This window comes from Strix uralensis, chromosome 1 (assembly GCF_047716275.1).
Source record: "Strix uralensis isolate ZFMK-TIS-50842 chromosome 1, bStrUra1, whole genome shotgun sequence".
NCBI lineage: Eukaryota > Metazoa > Chordata > Aves > Strigiformes > Strigidae > Strix > Strix uralensis.
This window is the reverse complement of record NC_133972.1, coordinates 64,595,434-64,614,326: the sequence shown is the minus strand read 5'-3', so window position 1 is coordinate 64,614,326 and position 18,893 is coordinate 64,595,434. Positions and strand designations below refer to the sequence as shown.

The 18,893-nt window shown below is 38.9% G+C and overlaps 1 protein-coding gene across 8 annotated transcripts in view; it reads right to left on the bottom strand.

Moving 5' to 3' along the window:
* XYLB (xylulokinase) overlaps positions 1-18,893 on the bottom strand; it is an 83,683-nt gene that overhangs the window by 41,716 nt on the left and 23,074 nt on the right. For all 8 annotated transcript variants that reach the window (XM_074869260.1, XM_074869292.1, XM_074869268.1 and 5 more), the window contains 2 exons: positions 17,483-17,556; positions 15,994-16,090 (listed from right to left, as the gene is read on the bottom strand). In XM_074869260.1, the coding sequence (XP_074725361.1) occupies positions 15,994-16,090; positions 17,483-17,556 (171 nt within the window). The remainder of the gene's footprint in view (positions 1-15,993; positions 16,091-17,482; positions 17,557-18,893) is intronic.

Sequence of the window (18,893 nt, the reverse complement as noted above, 5' to 3'; positions counted from 1 at the left end):
GTCTAGTTTATCAATGCATTTCTTACACTGAGGGGCCCCAAACCAGGTGCAATACTCCAGACTGTGATCTAATGGACTGCTGAATAAAGGACCATAATTAACCTCCCTCAACTGCCTGGCTGTCCTACTGTTGGTACAGCCTGTATGCTGTCAGCCTTCCTTGATGCAAGGACACACTGCTGGCTCATTTTTAGCTAGACCTCCCACGTCCTTTTCAGCTGAGATCCCCCCAGATCAACGGAAGGAGCTTATGTGCCCCAGGTGCAAGACTTGGCATTTTTCCTTGTTGAATTTGATGAGGCTCCTGACAGACCATTCTGCTATTTAACATGCAACTTAGATGATTCATTCAAGTCACAAGCACAAGCTTCTCATCATCATATCAGAGGATAAGCCTGGAGATAGAGCTGAATGTGTAACACAGGATTAGGTGTACATTGGATGAAGTAGTGTGATGCAAAGCTCACCTCTTTGGCTTTTTCTCATTATATCATAAGACCTTTCTCAATGTTTATATTCACAGTGACTAACACACTGGAGATCTCTCCACTAATAGTTCTCTGTTCTGAGAAACCTGGCCCAAGCCACATGTCCCTGTTTAAGGGATTTCTGCCAGAAACTGCTAAGCACACACTAGGTCACAAATGACACAACTCAGTTTTCTTGCTGGCTCTCAGCAAGAGGTGAAAAATTAAAGCTAGGAACTCAGGAAACTGCTTCAGAGCATGCTTAAACATAAGTAGCATCACTCACATTAACAAGTCAATGAGATGACAATGTCTGTATTTAAATCTAGACAAAAAAAATTTGGCCACACTACAAATAAATCCCATTTATATAAAAATACATACATTTCCTTCTAAAGGTGCTTTCTTAAATCAGAGCTGGGATTGAAGAGTAGGGAAGCTTTCACTGCTGCTGTCTGGCAGAACCTGTTCTGCAACTAAAGAAACAATTGCAATTTCTACCATTGATGCTGCAGAAAGTGTGTTCTTTCTTGGGTTTTGTTTGCCTTCTAAATTTTCTGTGAACTTTTAAAGCAGACAAGCATTTCAGGACTGGCTGTCTGAACTGGTAATGCCAAGTGAAAGAATACAAGAAACTCTTTGTTTTTAAAGAGTCTAGAAGACTTAGACAAATAAGTGTGAGGGAGAAGGTGCCACTAAACTGACAAGTCAAGAAAGTGCATGTATTTGTATTTATGGAAACCCACAGATACTTGTGGATATGAACCAAGTGTATCTCAAGGTAAAATAATTTCTGCCACTAAGATCAGAATAGCAGGACACCTATGTAGCTTAAACACTAGTTTCAGAAGCTTTAAAGACAGCCTTTTCACTAAAATAAGCATTCCAAAATAACTTGCCAGGATTATTTATTAAAATTATTAACAACATTCACAAACTTGTGTATTTCTTTTGAATCCTTGTCAAGGCAAACATATTAGACAATCACTATGCTTGCAACCTAGAAACACTTGGGCTTTTCATGCATGAGTGGCACTAGGTCAGGAAGAGGTCAATGTGTGGAAACACAAAATGGATTTGGCAAGAAGTAAGAGGAGGAAACACTGCACTTCAGCTGAAGAATATGACATTTCAGCACATGAGGATACTAAAACATCAGCTATTTTCTTTCTAGGCAACAAGGGAAGTGCACTACTCTACGCTGTGTACCTTGGCAAACTGAATGAGCATTACAATTTTCAGAAAACATGGAAGGCAATAAGGGAATCATGTCTCAGTACAGTGTGGGATTTGGATGAGTGGGTATCCACTAAGGATCTGGAAATGTCCTTTTTATCTCTCAGTTACAAAACAATTTTGAACATTGTGGGAAGGAAGCAGTTATTTCCAACCTGTTCTGTAGCTGAACCATGAATCAAGATCTGAGATGTCAATATACCCTCAAGAATCTTTTGTTGCAGTTTAATTTACTTTTCTTCCAATGTAATCCTGGTGTCACCTTACAGTTTAATATTGAAAGTTATTGACAAAGGAAATGCTGATTCATGAAAGTGAGATTTTGCTCTAATGTATTCATGTGAAAACAAACGAGCCTGTACCATTATGTGGTTCTTCCTCTTGCTCAAATTTCATTTCAGCCCTGACAGAATTTCATATGAGGTGAGTGAATCCTGCACAAATCCTGCAACAAGTTTTTCTCCATTGTGGGCCAATGAACAAATTTGATTTCAAAGAAAAACTTCATCCTCAGCGCAGTAAGAATCGTCCTTGGAGTGTAAAAGGGCATGACCACTTACAGACCAAAGCAGAGCTGTCTCTGAAATTACAGCATCTGTTTATCTAGCTTATTTCCTATTCATACAGCACATTCTGTTCCATAGCTACATATTTGCTGTGGCTTAATCCTGATTAAGATTTATATTCTAATCCAACACTACTTCTCCTCACTATGCATAGCACCTGCACTTTCACTGATACTGGGCTTGATTGCCTGGGCTGGGACATAGCCTGCAAACCACTTTAGCTACCTGAAACCAGTCAATTTTACAGGAGGAAGCAATAAAAGCTCCTGTCTGCAACACGGTCAAACCTTTAAGTTGAATACCAACCCACCTTTCCTCCATGCCAGAGCTTCCAGGACTTCTTCGTAACTGATTCCCACTTAACTAGTATGCATTGAAAACAACCCACTGTTTGCTCTTCCTGGATGTGGAGATCCTCATTCTTTGCAGATTGCTGCAGTGCCACACCATTCAATTCAGTTACACAAGTACAAGATGATGTCATTGCAACATGGAGCTAGATGGCCAGAAGATCATTCCTGAAGTCTAGTTATCCTCTGATCACAGTGTGGCAAAAAGACCCATAAGTTTGCAAGAAGCACCTGAAAACACCTATTTTCAAAAATCTTCCAGAAGAGAAGCCCAAGCAATGTCAGCCTCAAAACCACAAGACATCTCCTGCTGTCATCACCCCCACCAACAAACCCAGCATAACATACAGGAGGTTTCTGAGCTAGAAAGGTCTCATTTTTAGTCCAGGCACAGAATAGGGATTCTGATGACCATCGGAATGGAGTAGCACGAATAGACTACACTGACAGACAAAAGTGTTTCAGGGGACATTCTAGAGCCACACTCCAAGGATCTGTACAATGACAGGCATGGGAGGAAAGCATCAAGAAAGGGAAGCATTTTGCTAACTGTACAGTAGCAGTTATTGAGCAGTCAACTGCGTGAAACAAAGTAACATGGCAAACACCATGAGGTCTTCATCTTGATGCAGAAGGGTTTTTTTTTTTCCATTCATTCCAGTTACAAAACATTACAGACTCTTTCAGTGCCTTCACAGAATCATTTTGAATTACTCTGGATGCAGGTTGATCCAGAACTCAGATAAACAGAAAGAGGAGCAGAAAGAGAGTAGGGGGAAATGGTTTTCAGTATTTGGAGTAGAATGGGCACAAGGTTCTCTGGGCACAGGGTGAGAAGGCTGACACCCATGCTCAGAGCTCAATGTCTTGTCCTAACTCTGCCACATGTTCCCCCTGTAGACACACGCATCATAAATGACTTAACTCCAGCATTGGAATCCCATCTCCCAACGCCAACTAGCACTATGGATACACTAGCTATGCCCACCACTAGCTATGCCCACCACAGTTACAGTGAGTAACTACCTCACAAGCCTCCATCACATCAACTCCAACAGTTATCTTGCCAGGAAAAGGTTAACCACTGACTAAAACCAAATCAGTTTTACTCATATGGATGATTATGAAGCTACTAGCGCTGCTTACCTCATATACTGGGAGGAAAAAAAGTATGTACATACAGTAAAACCAGAGCAACTGCTGTAAACATCAGCTGTCAACACCGCTCTGTCAGCACCTCACTTGCATGGATTCCTCACCGAAGTCCAACAGTGCCTTCCAGAAGGTTCTAAAACAGTGATGAGGTCTCATGTTTTCCCTCCTCACCCTGCTGTAAATGCAGTGCAGCCAGAGCAGAGGCAGCTCGTCTACTTGTGCTGGACACGTGCCTTAACACTGCTGGAATAAATTGAAGTGAGGAGTAGGCTGAGCTGAAAGTATTTTATACTACTGTACTAACAAGCTAAGAACACTTCTGCATGGGGGCTCAACAGGACAGACAAGCTCTTCCACACTATATAATAATACAATTCCTCTAGCAGCTCAAACAGGAGCTCTGGAGGACACCGGAGAAACCCTACCATCTTATCCAGAGCCATGCAGCACAAGGATGGATGCAGTGGCACAGGCACAAACCAGCCACAGCTCAGGAACATGGTACTACCACGTGTGCCTGGCTTGCCCTGAGCTGTGCTGGGCCAGACATGCAGCAAGACGTACCCTCGGCTATGGTGTCCTCTCTCCACCTGGGACTGTCACAGGGTAGCTACGGGCAGCTTTGGCAGCTAGTTTGCTGGATTTCACCTTCCTGACTGGCTTCCAAGGAAAACAACAGCTTAAAAATGAAAAAGGAGCTTTTACACAGACGAGTACCTTGGCTGTGTGCAAAGCAGACAAGCCCAAAACGGCACATACATTTTCCTCTTTCCTACCTATATTTCTACTGATTTCAGTCAGTTTAGGATACAGCATTTTATAAAAATAAAAACCAAGGATAAAGAACAACTTGGAATAATCTAGTTCTGATACTTGAAGATATGCTTCATTTATTTTGGATGTTTTAATCATACAGGGAGATATATCATGTGAAACTAGCATTTTTCCTCGCTAGCTACTAGTATTTAAAGTTAGCATAGCAGAAGCCACTGAACATTTATTCAGGTGAACTCATGTATGTAATGGAGTTGCCTTTAGCAACTCTCCCTCGCTCCTGGGCCTCCTGTTACTATGCTACCTAAAGTTTACATTTATCTTTCTCCGATGATCACAGCTGGGCAGGATTTTAAAACTTTAAACTAGAAAGCCTTGAAGCCTGCATTATACAGAGCGCTAACAGCCCAAACAAAGAGGCAAAAGCAGCAAGAGGTTTATCATAATACTGGTATTTTCCAAGCTCTTATTGAGCAAAGCATTTAGTCTAATGTATTACACTTAATGAAGAGTCAGGAACTTGTGCTGCAAATAACAGATCAGATATAATTGGAATTTGCTCCACACCACTAGCCTACATATATCAATAAAAACAATAACCACATTGGATTTTGGGCTCACTTCATTTGCATTTCTTAATTTAGTGTTTAACTAATTTAACAATAGTAATGATTTAATTCAAATTGAAATCTAAGGAAAATAATTTTTAAAAGCCATTAAAGATTTCATTAAGTTACATCTAAATTAATATTAGCTTTCTTAATATTTTCAGTAAATGATTTTTTCTCTCACCACTGAAACAAACATGAAGTTTCCTCTGTGCAGTCAAGCTTTAGACAAACCTTGTTAGATTTATTGGTATTATTTCAAGCAATTAATTAATATACATTAGAGTTATTTAGAGGAAAAGCACAAAAAATGGCAGGAAAATGGATGAAGCTGTTTTTAAAACACTGCATTCAACTTAGATAATTATTCTTTGAGCCTTTTATGTGGAGCTCTTAGGTACACACTATCCATTAGATCACTCTTCCCATACATTTGTGGTATTACTCCTAAGCATCAGACCACATGAGTTACCCAAGCCACAACAGTTTTACAAGATATTTTCTGCATCTCCACATGTAGCAGTCACTTGCACGAGTGACTACTCAGAGAAAATAATTCATTTCAGAAATGTCAGTTATAATGACCAAAAGGTTTCTGTAAATCTCCAGTCTTGTCTCCCATCCTCTAAATGATACAGAAAAGTTATTTGTGTGATATAGCCATTACATAGTGTGCATGTGTATAAATAAAAACTTTTATATATAAAACTTTCCTGTTTTAACTGTAGAATACAACACATCCTACCTCAGACCTCAATGTATTTTTGCTTTTGTAGTCTCCTGGAATGTGCAGCCAATTTTGGGGTGTTGGACATGCCATCAGGCCAGACAGAAAGGATATACAGAGGAGGCAGATGCAAGAAGTCAAACTGAGGCCTCTCTAACCTGGAACTACTCACTCTATCAGTTTAGTCCCTTGGTTAAAGTGAAAAACAGTTAAATGGTCAGGCCTCTGAGGAGATATCTAGCTCATTTTCAAGCACATAACAAGGCTTGGAAATTAGGGTTATTGTCCTGTGCTCTCCTGGTTCTCATGATTAACCCTTATTCATGCAAATGGCAACACTGAAATCACCAGGAATGCACTTGCAGTGATTATGCTTATAACAGCCTAGATAACATCTAAAATTTGCACTGACCTGTATCATATCTCATAGCAGCTACTGTAGTTGAAAGAATTTAATACCTTCAGGTAATGAATAAAAAAGGAATTTAAAACAATAAGTAAGGAGGCACTAGGTCCTGAGTACTTGCAATTTACTTAAAAACACAATTCCACCTTTTCAAATAGATATGCCAGCAATTTTTTATTCTGATGTGTCATAGTTAAAAACAACGGTTTCAGATGTTCACCTGCATTTCACTGGGTATCAGGCTTTTATTTTCACAGACAGAATTAGGTATGAAGTATGAAGCTCTGTAGCACTTTCTCTGCAGCACAAATGTTCATTTGCAGGTAAACTTAAATTATTTCACTAGAAGTGCACTTAATTTGAAGAGATTACTCAAGCAGCTCTCCACTTGTACATTTGTATTACCATTATAATTAGAACTACTTCAAAATAACAAAAAGTTCATTATTGACCAGAATAAACACAGAGGAAAAAGATCAAGAGCACCCTGAGTGAAGAGAGTGAATGCTTTTGAAAATATCCTTCAAAATCCCCCCAGCTCTGTGACCAGTGACCACCTTCATTCCAATGCTGCTCACAGGGCTGCTGCTACACAGGGTAATATATGACATTATTTTCTGCTGTTTTGTATGTTTTAAGTCGGTCACTGAGAGGACTGAAATACTTTGCTGATTTGTAACAATGCTGAGTGCCTTCCAGCTTTCCATAATTACTTCTTGAGATGCATATGTGGAAATTGGTATGCACAGATAAATATTGACATTTACCTGTTTGGTAAGAGATACCACCAACGGAGAGGGAAAGAACCGAGTGACCCAATCCTGGAAACACAGAGGAGGCAGCCAAGGATGTGCTGGAATAGAACCCCTAGAAGCCTTCCTTCAGCACACAGATACCTCTAGGATCCAAAGCCCTCTACCAACAAAGCCCATATTTGAAATGTAACAAAAGTGATCTTTAACCTGGTGAAAACAAGACATGAGAACACCCTGAAGAAAGCCGCTATCAATGATGGAGTACATTGACGAGATAGGTAAGTACACTGAAACTTTGGCTACCAACTTTAGGCTAAGGAAACTGAATGTATTTCCAAATTAGTTCATTTGTCCAAAATAATACTGGCATTTGTTACTACTTCTATAATGAATAAACATTGTTTAGTATTGTTACCTTTGGTAATATTGTTGTTTTGTAAAAAGAAAGAATTCAATATTATGTGTTTGCACACACCAAACACCTTCTACTGGAGTTTTCTGAGAGAGCATTTAGCTCAAATTCCTATGTAGACATTCCTTTCACTTAGTGCTACTGCAAAAGTGGAAATAAAAAAGCACACATTTATATTTTAAAAAGGTGCTAGCTGATTTCTATGAACAGGGGCTAACTGAAATTTCACCCACCAGAACTTCTGAAAATGTCTAATAATTATGCATTTCAGAAGAATCAACTGAGATAGGCAAACCCAGAGGTGAAACATTAAGAGTTAAGCCACACTTTAGTAATATTTCAGATAAAGATTGACAAGTGCAATTATCTGCAGTAGAGATATCCTCTGAAGAACTATTTCACTTTGAGACACTATCAAAAATAAAACCATCAAACCCACCCTTTGCTTGTATGTATATACATACTTCTATGTTTAATTTCAAATTTCCAGCTTTCAGAATTTTCTTGAAATTTCTTATTAAGCTTCAAATATTGTCAAATGGAAGACAAATACTTTAAAACCAACAAAAGTGGTAAAGAAGTGGCCATTTTTAAACTCACTCACTACTTGTGTAGTAATTGATGTACAATGCTCAGCAGGTACTCCTGAGTTTAATTTTACCTTAAGTTTGTCTGATGCTGTACTGTAAGTGAGTCAGAAAAAGAATTTCAGATTCAAGCAAACTTTTTCTTTGTGTTCTTTCATTCATTCTTTAGATTTTCCAACTACGAAAAGTATAGCACTGATGAGCTGAAGCCCACTGTAAGAGACTGTCAAGCCCAGCCCTTTGAACATCAAAGAGAAAAATTATATCACTGTCCAGAAGCTTGGATCAGGAATTTCATGTCACCTACCATATCATTAAGGGACTTAATTCTGTGGATGCTCTAATCTCACTCTTCCACACATCCGATCTCTCTTCTTCGGGTCAGTCCTGTCACTGATCTCAAATTTCAGCCTCCAAGTGCAAAGCTAAAATTTTCTGTTCTTACTCACATCAGAGAGAGAACTTTAGAAGTACATACTACACTTGAAGCTTCTTTTTCATGAACTTCCCATCCTTTGCCACCCTTTAAACTTGGACTAAACTGACATCGTGAAAGCCTTGGGGCTGAGGCCTGTCATTTTACACACACCATGCACAGCTTTGCTAGTGCATAAGTTAGACACACCACATACAGGCTAAATAACATTATAGTTTAAAGGCAGAAAAAAGAATACCCTTCATGTGCATTCTTGAAAATCACAGGTCAGAAAAAAGAAATAAAACCCTGCCCAAATTAATTCTTTCCTGTCTGAAGAGAATTAAAGTTATACAAGTAGAACGCAAAATTTCCCTTGTCCATAAACATGTGAACTCCTACTTGGTTTTTACTTAAATAAGAAATGTGGGGAGTGGTAGGTTATTTTTTTCTTGAGATAATCTGAGTAAGCACTGAGTAGCTGTCCTCTGGAAATCAAAGTCTGGATGGAACCACAGCTTTAGATATTTAAAATTGTTTTAAAAACTTAGGCAATAATCCCTTTTAAAGTAAGGCAAAACTGCCCTGCTTAATCTCATGCAACAAACACAATCGCAGCCAAATATCACTGTATGTGCAGGCAAATAGAGTAGGTAGGGAAAAAATGACTTATCTAGTAGAAGCCCTGTTAACAATGAAAAACCTCAAGTGTGGGTTGATGCAGCTGAAAGCACTGCGACACTTATTGCACAGAACTGATGCATAACGTGAGATGTGTAAGAGAAGCTGAATAACCTTAAACCAGAAAAAAGGAAAGACAGCTGAAGGGACTAGGGAATCTTGGGAGAGCTCATTAGAGTTCACTAACAGGCCTGTCACATTTGAGCAACAAAACTGAAAATACAGAAAGACACAGGAAGAAAGATTTAAAATAATAAATATCTAACATTTCACTAAGTGTCAACTAAGGTAAATGTAGTATTTTACAAGCAGAATGATCATCAAAACAGGGCATCATTGACAGTGATACCAGCAGCTGCTATTAGTATAAATGATTAATACAAAGCAATGTATATATAACTGTGAATCAGATGAGCTTCCTAGCAATGGCAGAGATTCTCATGTGTCTGAGACAGAATGGACCAATCTGATCCTTTGAACTCACTCTTCTATAACATAAATGACCTCTTTGGACCAGAGCACCTGTTTTTAGAAAAAAAAAATCATCTTGTTCTTAAAGCTGCAGTGCTAAAGAATTCACTACACCACTGTCAATTGCTGCCCTGTTTGAGTTCAGTTAGCTGTTAAAAATCTGCACCTTTCTTGTCATTTGACGTTTGCCTACTTTCCACTTCCCGTTACTGAACCATAATGTTTCTGTCTGTAAGGCTCAAGAGTCCTATACTATCAAGTTTCCTTTCCCCAAGAAGGTACTTATAGACTGCAATCATGCCATTCCTTTGCTAATCTAATTGGATTTAAAACTGTAGATCAGTCTCAAAAAACAAGTGATAAAAGGAGATTTATTAGATAACCCAACTGATCTTCAAGTCCCCAGCTTCTAGAGATCCATGAAGCTCTTAACAAAACCAGCCAACTGACAGCTTGACTATTTTTCTGAATACTGCTTGAACAGTACATCCACTGAAACTGTCATAAACCATCTCTCCTAACATCAGGGCACAGGAATTGAACCATTTACATACTTGGGCTTTTGCTGACCAAACATGAAAAGTGATTGTTCAAACAATGACAACATTTTATCATTGTGTCAGGAAAAAAAGACAGATAGCACCCCTTGCAATCTTTTTATTAACTCTTCAGATTTTCTGTCTTCATTGTGTTTCCTGTATATGTATAACAACAATAAAACAAAATAAAAGCAAGACAATAGCCACTGCATGAAAAATTCTATAGCACGTAAGCAGCTTCCTTATAGCACATTAGGTCATTTCCTTCAGAGACATTTTATCTAACCCTTTTAAAAATTAGTTAAACTAATACTGTACTCTCCTGAGCCAAGTAATAATAAAAAGCCCTTTTTTGTAAAATACTTGGTCAGGAAATTGTTAATGAGCTAACCAACCTTCCACTCCAGATCACTGGCTTAAAACGAAGCCTTGCTTGATTGTGCCTAGAAGGCTCTGCTACGTGATAAAAGTCTGATGCTCTGTGGAAAATAAGTGGGGATACAGTCAAGTTCTTGGCAACGTATTGCCCGCCTCACACTGGCACTCTTATCAGCCAGAAGTTTCATCAGAAAATACAAACATCCTCTGCAGCAGAATCACTGGCTTATCTGGGAGGAAGACCCTGCCTTTGATGAATTTGAAAGTAGTTCTTGAGCCAACACTTCCCCCTCAAAAATACAGGCTTAAGATGTAATGGCAAGGCATATTTATGGTCTGTTTGTACTGCATACCAAGCAGCATGGTCTGCCCCACCACTATTCATATATGTTCCAATCTGACCGTTACCACTATTCACTATTATTTTAAACAGAGGACTTCAACCTCCCATCAAGGCCACTGTCCTCTAATAATTTTTAAACTGTTTTCACTTACTGCCTGAAGCAAAAGGCCCCTAACAAAGCCATCACCCTCATGCTGCTGAAACATCATCAGCACTCTTAGCATCAAACAGCAAGAGACAAGCTCGAAGCCAACACAACATTTTAGTATCGATTTCTCTAAGAAATTTAAATCCCACAGGGCATAAACATCAATTTAATCTGTATGCAACTACAAAATGGCCTCACTCGCAGTGTTCCTCATTTCAGCCAAAACACTGCTACAGCTGCAATAGAAACACAGTGGTGAAGGCAAAGACGACTGACGGAACAAGTACTTTAATGTTCCTGATAATTCATAAGAGTTTTGAAGACTACAATCACAGAAGCCATCCAAAGACAACCACCAGCAGAAAAACCTGTCTCATAGACTGTCACAAAGCCATCCCAGAGTGTTCCAAGAACCACTGGCATTGGCATCTAGCCTTGCCAAACTGGAGAGCCACTTCATCCTCCAATGGACCAACACTTTGCTGTGAAGTGCTAGCCTCAAACTTTGCCTTCAGGTTTCTGTGCCACCGCATGATAGCATGAACGATGAAACACAACCACTCCATGTTATACTAATTGATATTTTCTGAGCTCCCCTCGCTCCATCAGACTGCCTTCCCTGCAGACAAAGAGCCACACATTATTACTACCTTCAATCTGCTGAAAAGAGCATCAGGAGAAAACACTACCTGAAGAAAAAAGAAATTTGGCACCTTGGAGTTTGCCCTCATGTAGTATTAGACTGAGCTCTTCAGAAAATGTAAGTTCCCCCTCTAACCACTGAGAAGTGAGGCCCAGTGTGCTCTGATATTTCCCTTTTTTCCCTAGCACTGCAGGACTGCTATTTTCTTTAAGAATGCATCCCGGTGTACATCCAATCAGAAAGATGTACTTTCACACATTTGAAACACTCACAGTATGTAGCACTTAAGGAAAAGAATTGGCTCATTCTTACACCAGTGCAAAGCCATGGGCATGTCTCTGTCACCCCACCCCAGCACCAAGTACAGTCAGTAGAATTCAGGGCACCAACATTATTTGCACGTGATGGATTTATGTACGTAAGAAACTGTAAATTACATAATAAACACAGACACGGGATTTTATGGACAAAGCTTGCACTTGTAAAACCTGGCACCTTCTATCCATCTCTCCCTGCTGATGACAGTTAGGTGGCAGAATCAGATTCCTAAATGTATAAATGTGACACAAACAGCACATCAGGCAACTGGAGTACTATGAACTCACTGACTGGCACAACAACATGAAGGAAAAAAGTCCTGTCCAAAGCTAACAGCTTCGACACTGACCCCACCCCAGATAATCAGACTACCTACAAGGCAGGACTTATTAATTGCTGCTGCAGTCCCACAAAAGCTTATCTAGCACACACCTGACCCAGTATGTACAGACTTCATGCTCAGATTACCATTGACATGAAGTTTTCTACACTGTAGCCCAGCACATCATTGAAATATCTATTGACCACATGTGTGATCAACACCAGAACCCCTACCTGTGTGATGCTTTTCTTCAGCATACATAACATATCATGGCAATATTTACTTCACCCATCCGTGGGCAGGGGAGTAGATTTTGCTCCCAAGAACAGTTTTGTGGGCCTTCACCGGGACAGCTTCACTAGGTCCAAGCAAGGACCACTGCCACAATCTCCAGTCAATATCAATTTTAGGATGAACTTTAGGATTGCTTGGTCAGGAATAGAAGCAACTCTGAAGTGATCATCAAGATTATTAAAGTATATACTGGCAGATCAGTCTGAACCACTGACAGCTTTATAGCTGCTGTGATCACCTGTGTCACTGAGCTGCAGACACTGTCATTTCTCTATAAAGTTACCATGGTTTTGACTTCAGAGAGTTCCTAAACCATGCCACAAGCATGTCTGTATGACCAGCCTCTGAACTCCAGTTGTGAGCTTGGCTTTCAAAAGGGGGTGCCTGCACACAGAAAAAGGAAGTGACAAAACAGGTGTTTATGATACAATCAAAATTCAGGAAAATAAAGGCAGAACAGCAAACCTTCACCTTATCTGCATGAATCTCTGAATCGGAGGATGTAAACAACAGGGACAGACCAAACTTCACTTGTTTGTTTCTAGATCACAACACTCTATCCACGCCTTAAGCACATAAGCAAAACAGGATACAGGGTGTTACTGAATGGTTTCCTCTGAAATCTGATTGAGAAAGATTAGAGCAATTAGAACAGAGTGACACACACTTTTAAAGCCCTTAAATCACGATTAATGTAAGGTTTAACTTTTCTGCTAAGGATCATCAGGTGACTCTGTGCCATTTTCAAAACAAGGCTGACACACACATCCCAGCCTCAAAGAAAAAAATCATGAGACAGAATCCCCTGCCCTCTACTGGCACACGAGCTGCACTGAAACCTGTACACATGCCTGCAGGCAAGCACAAAGAGGACCTGAAGAGCTGTTTTAAGGGTTTTTTAATACTATTATTTCTAATTTATAGAAGATCTATAATGTACCGGACACATCCAACTTGGAACAAAATCTCACATATAAAACACTCCTTCAGCATCATTGCACTTCTTCCTGCAGCATTAGCTAGACCAAAATACTGCTCCTAGCAAGGTAATATATTCATTAACTGGAAGTAAATTCTAAAGGATTATCTAATGTTTGTCATGTTCACGGTGCATAACCAAGAACTGTGTATGACAGATTTTTATTTATGTATATTTACAAAATTCTCTTCCACGGACGCTGCTGTTTTTCAGATTTCAGTCATCCAAACTGCATTTGGCCCAAGAATAGAGAACAGGTTCATGACTGCCAAAATGATTTTCCATCACCTTGGTGGCAGAGCTAGGGAAATTCTTAGCCAGGTTTCTGACTCATTTGCACCACTGAAATGCACCACACAAACCTCAGGACAATATAGCAAAGCATTTGTTGTGACTGACCACGTCACTTCCATTTCTGTTACAGATCAATTTAATAGGTGTTATCATATAACTTTCCAGATCTTGCGAGCCGTTATTACTGTATTCTCCCATTGGTGTAAACAACAACAAAAAAAGCCAAAACTTACACTGCTGTGATTATATTTCTGAATGTAAATCAGCTTGTTTCCTGGAAAAATCAACCTAAATTCCCCATGTAGACAACGCCTAAAAGGAACTGAATGAACACAAGGATCCTGACTATATTTCATCCAAAAGATAAGTAAACTTTTAAATCACATTAAAAACAAAAAAAGCATCCTGAAAACCAGCAGCTTTTAAACAAGAGAAAGTCTGGCAATACCAGAGTAATTCCCACAATGCTCATCTGTACCCTGAAACACATTCGGAACACACCCTGTTTTCAGAGCTGTCACACAAGAAATGCAGATGTAAGCCTGCCATCACTACACAAATAACAGAATATGACATTTAAATAATACCACTAAGGAAAAGTGGTAGATGCATACAGCCTACACTATGCACAGCAGTTCTTTTTTAAAGCAACTCATCTGTTGTTACCAAATAGCTAAAAGACCTTTGGGATGTAAAACAAAATCATACAAGGTTCCAAGGTATCTACAGGAACACAACCCAAACACACCCACCTGCTTTTTACTACAGACATCTACAGCATTAAAAAAAAAAAAATAATGGGAGTTTTTAAAGCTTATTAAGCCACATCCTAAAACCAGTTAAGTTTTGGGCTGTCCTACTTAGCCTAAATGTATTTATAAATACTTTATACCTATTTGTTTCTATGTCAGAGTTGTCTATCTTAAATAGTTCTCGCACTCTGGTGTTTGTCTAACCCCTGACATTTACAGAGTGCAAACATATGATCTTCAGCCATGAGCTTTCCAGGCTACACAAGCCAAGCTTTTGGTGCAGCAGAATCTAAGAATAAAGGATAAACAGGTATTTTAAAACATGATCTATTTCAATCTCTGCTTGTCTCCATAAATAACCTCCCCAAATAAACACAGTTTCAAGTATATAAGAAAATACATAACAGGAAAACCTTTACAGCGTAAATTTATGAGGTGGTGTTGCCAAGCCTTGTGATTTGTTCCAGTATCTCTATATTTTCTCAACTTTCAGCTCCTGGACTTATCTCTTAAAAATAAAAAATAAAAAAAATTCTATCCTCATGATTATGGATAAAAGCCTGGAGGTAGGAGACAAGCAATGGCTTGTAAAGGAGGAGGTCAAGATTGGCTTGTAAAGAAGGAGGTCAGGATGTAAATAAAAATAATATGATTTTAAAAAATAGAACATTGGTTAAAAACCCTCAAGATGAGTTAATTCAGTATTTTTTAAGATGCCACTGGCTGATACACTGACAGAAAACACCAATAAAACCTCTTACCAACTTAACTGTATTCTTTCTTAGAACTGCATAACTAATAATGATCTGATCCCTATTCTATAGGTAAAATACTGTCTGACTTCATTGTTCCCATGTGCTAAAAACTATTCATATTATAAATTCTAGGAAGCAGGATCTCTTGCTTTCTAAATCACAAGACAGGGAAAGGGCTTCTGCTTTATTAAGAGAAAACTGAGGTAAAGAGGTAAGTGACCCGCTTATGGCAGATCCAGGAACTGAACATAGATTTCAAATTTTCTGAGTTACGGTCTTGTGCTTTAGGCAGAAGGCTGGTCTTCTTTTCACTTAACAAGCTATCAAAGCCCAAAATCTTATTTAAAAATTTACAATGCAGCTCAGTAACAATGAAACAGCAAGAATACCTGAAAAAGAAGTCATCTTAAACCATTGGTCCTTCTGAAGTTAACATCTGCAAAAATCTGCCCCCAACATACTGTCAAAACTTTTTCCAGGAGGCTAATTTATAATTCATACCAGTTTCTGTATCCATCAGGGAGGACAAGAAACACTATACTGACATTACTGTTGGGACTCCTATCTTTGTGTTTGATCTCCAGTGCCATTAGTTCTGCAGCTTTTCATCATACTTACTGACTTTATACCCCAGTTTTTCAGCATGAATCCTCTTGGCCATGAACTGCCCTTCAATCAACGCTCGTATTTCCACCTCCTTTGGAAAGGCTGAAACCTGTATCAAAGAGGGAATACATTAAGTTAAGAAGCACCTTACACAGTATACAATGTCAAGCTGGAGACTGGTTAAAGCTGGAGACTAGTTAAAAATGCAGGATATTTATAGTTGATTATCCTTGTCTTCACCCTGAAGGCTGCTTTCAACTAGGCCCAGTTCTTCACTCATACATACAAGATGGGCCTAAAGACTCATGACACAGAACATAACCCATAACCTCTGTGTTGTTGGCGAATCCATCCAACTTGAAATCAATGTACAATGGGAAAAGGTTCTACTGCACGTTGTAAACTCTTCTCTATGCATTTCCCAGCACCAAAGGCTGCTTAAGAATCAGTATCTCAAAAATACAAAATTAAAGCAAGTAGACAAAATTCAGATGCATTAAACAATGTCACAAAAGTTTAAATCTATTTCTGTCTGCACAAAAGTAAAACCATGTCATCTTTTCATTAATTTATTTAGTTTCTATATGTAACATTTTTCTGTCTTTTTGCCAACCAGAATATGAGAAAGGCAACAGGAGTAGGAAAATATTGAACTACAAACAAATACAAAGAATCTTCCACAACAAGTTGAGCTTTTCCATGCACTACAATAAGTGCCTACAACTTGTATAACAGCTAGAAGTGATTAAGCATTCATTTAAACAGCAAACATTTAAGAGAGTAGTGCTACACTGCAAACACAAGATAGTATCAATCTCTGTTCACCTAGGTGAGGTCTAATCGACTGGGAGTCATGATTGATCAAAGACATTTCTTGAGTTTCAGTACCACCCAGAAAGCCAGACATTTAAACAACATCCATTCCTCAAAAGAAGAAAGATACAAAGAACTTTCCTTTCCATAACATAATTTCTATTTTAATTCCAATTGGATTTGACCCTGTGTTTACTTACATACCACTACGTAGCTTGTTAGTTACTCCAAGACATGCAGGACAGCAAAATGAGGTCTCACATACGCATTTAGAGCAAGATAAAAGACAAAATATTATAGCCCAAAGCTTCAACACATCTTTATCTGTATGTCTGAAACTTAGAAGATTGGGACTAAGTCATGTAAGTGTACTAAGCTCTCAATAAGCTTAAAGTTAATCTTGTTTCAAAAACAGTGTTGGTCTCAGTAAATCCCCATTTTCCAGCAAAGGAAATATTTCCTCCCAAAAATACCATGTAAGTTCTAGTTCAGACTTTGCACTGTAGATACTCTCAAACTACAGACGAAATACTTCCCTATGAAAATCATCCCAGGGACTTGCATCAATAAACGAAAACTTGAAAGCAAGTATCTCAGAAAAAAAAAAAAAAAAAAAAGATAACGGCAAAGATTTCAAGCCTTAACAGTACTCCTTCAAGGTTTGAGATGTTAACTAAATTATTACTACCTTTTGGTTGTCTCTGTTGAATCTGTGAATCCCAACTGCTTCAGGAGTAATTTCCATCACATCGAAGTAGAAACCTGCATCAAGGAACATTAAAGAGTGTCATGTTTGCTCCTAGCCCAAAGTTGGAATCTTATTTCAACACACAGCTAAAATGATAACAAATGTTTATCATGTGTTTGGAAAGACATATGAGTCACCACACAGTCTGTTTAACTAGTTTCAGTCCACACATTTATCAAATTTAACTACTTTCAGTTTACAAAAATGTGGATCTTGAGCATGTCTGGCTCTAGGCACCCAAACAATATAATAAACAAGCCTACAAAAGAGCACACACCCACATGTGAGTAACGTAGACAATATATAACACATCTTAGAAATAGTTTCAGTAGGTCATATGCAAGAGTGAAAAAAAAAACAAAAAATGGTGAGTTAGCAAGAAGAGTACAGGAATACTGGAACACGTCATGCACTGGATTAGATTTCATGAGCTTATTAGAGAACATCAGATTCATGAAGCAGAGCTGGTCTCTGAATAGTTTGATGAGATCTGACGAAATGCTGTAACACTTTGTAGACAGGTAGACAAAAGGTGTGAAAAAGATTTCTTTTGTGTTCATGGCAAGAAGGGCTGGTCAGAAAAGCTATTCAAGAAGGGAGACAAAAAAAGAGAATGAGGACAGAAAAACTGAGAGCTAAGAAACTAAGGAGAGTTTCTAAGGTTCAGACCTTGGAACAGGAGTATGCTGTCCTAGGAGCCCTATGGTTATTAGCCAAAAAACCCCAAAATAGTACTGCGCTTTAGCACACGTAACCTTTTTGGTTAAACATTCTGAAAACCTGTCAGTAAGCAACATTGTGGGTTACAGATCTGCAGGCCCTGCCAAGGGATGTATAACCCAAAATTTCCTTTCTGACCCTGGTGCCTCCTTGAATCTGGCAGATAAGGTCTTCAGGTAAACTTGCTGGGTTTATTAGCCTTCTCAGACACTTCCCAGTCGCAACAGGACCCTCATCCAGTCACTCCTCCTCCTTCCCTGTTTGCTACCCCTGTTACTCTCATTATCCCAACCTCACCCTAGCAGCTGCCTCTGCCATTCCCAAACCTCTGCAGGGGCATCTTCCCACACAACAGGAAGCGCAGGGACCAAGCAATAAAAGGGAGGGTGCCTAACCACCTCTTTACTCCACTTCCCTTCCCTCAAGAACTCCAATTATGGAGACTACAATATTTTAACATGTACACCCAGAGGTTATCCAAGCATTCAGGTTATTGAGCATGACTTTCACAAAACACCCATTTTATAGAGGACTGAGATATCCAAGTGAGTATACTATAATACAAATTTTAAAACTTTAAGGCAGTGTGTCCTGGTATCCTTGAAATCAGTAACAATATTTGCATCAACTT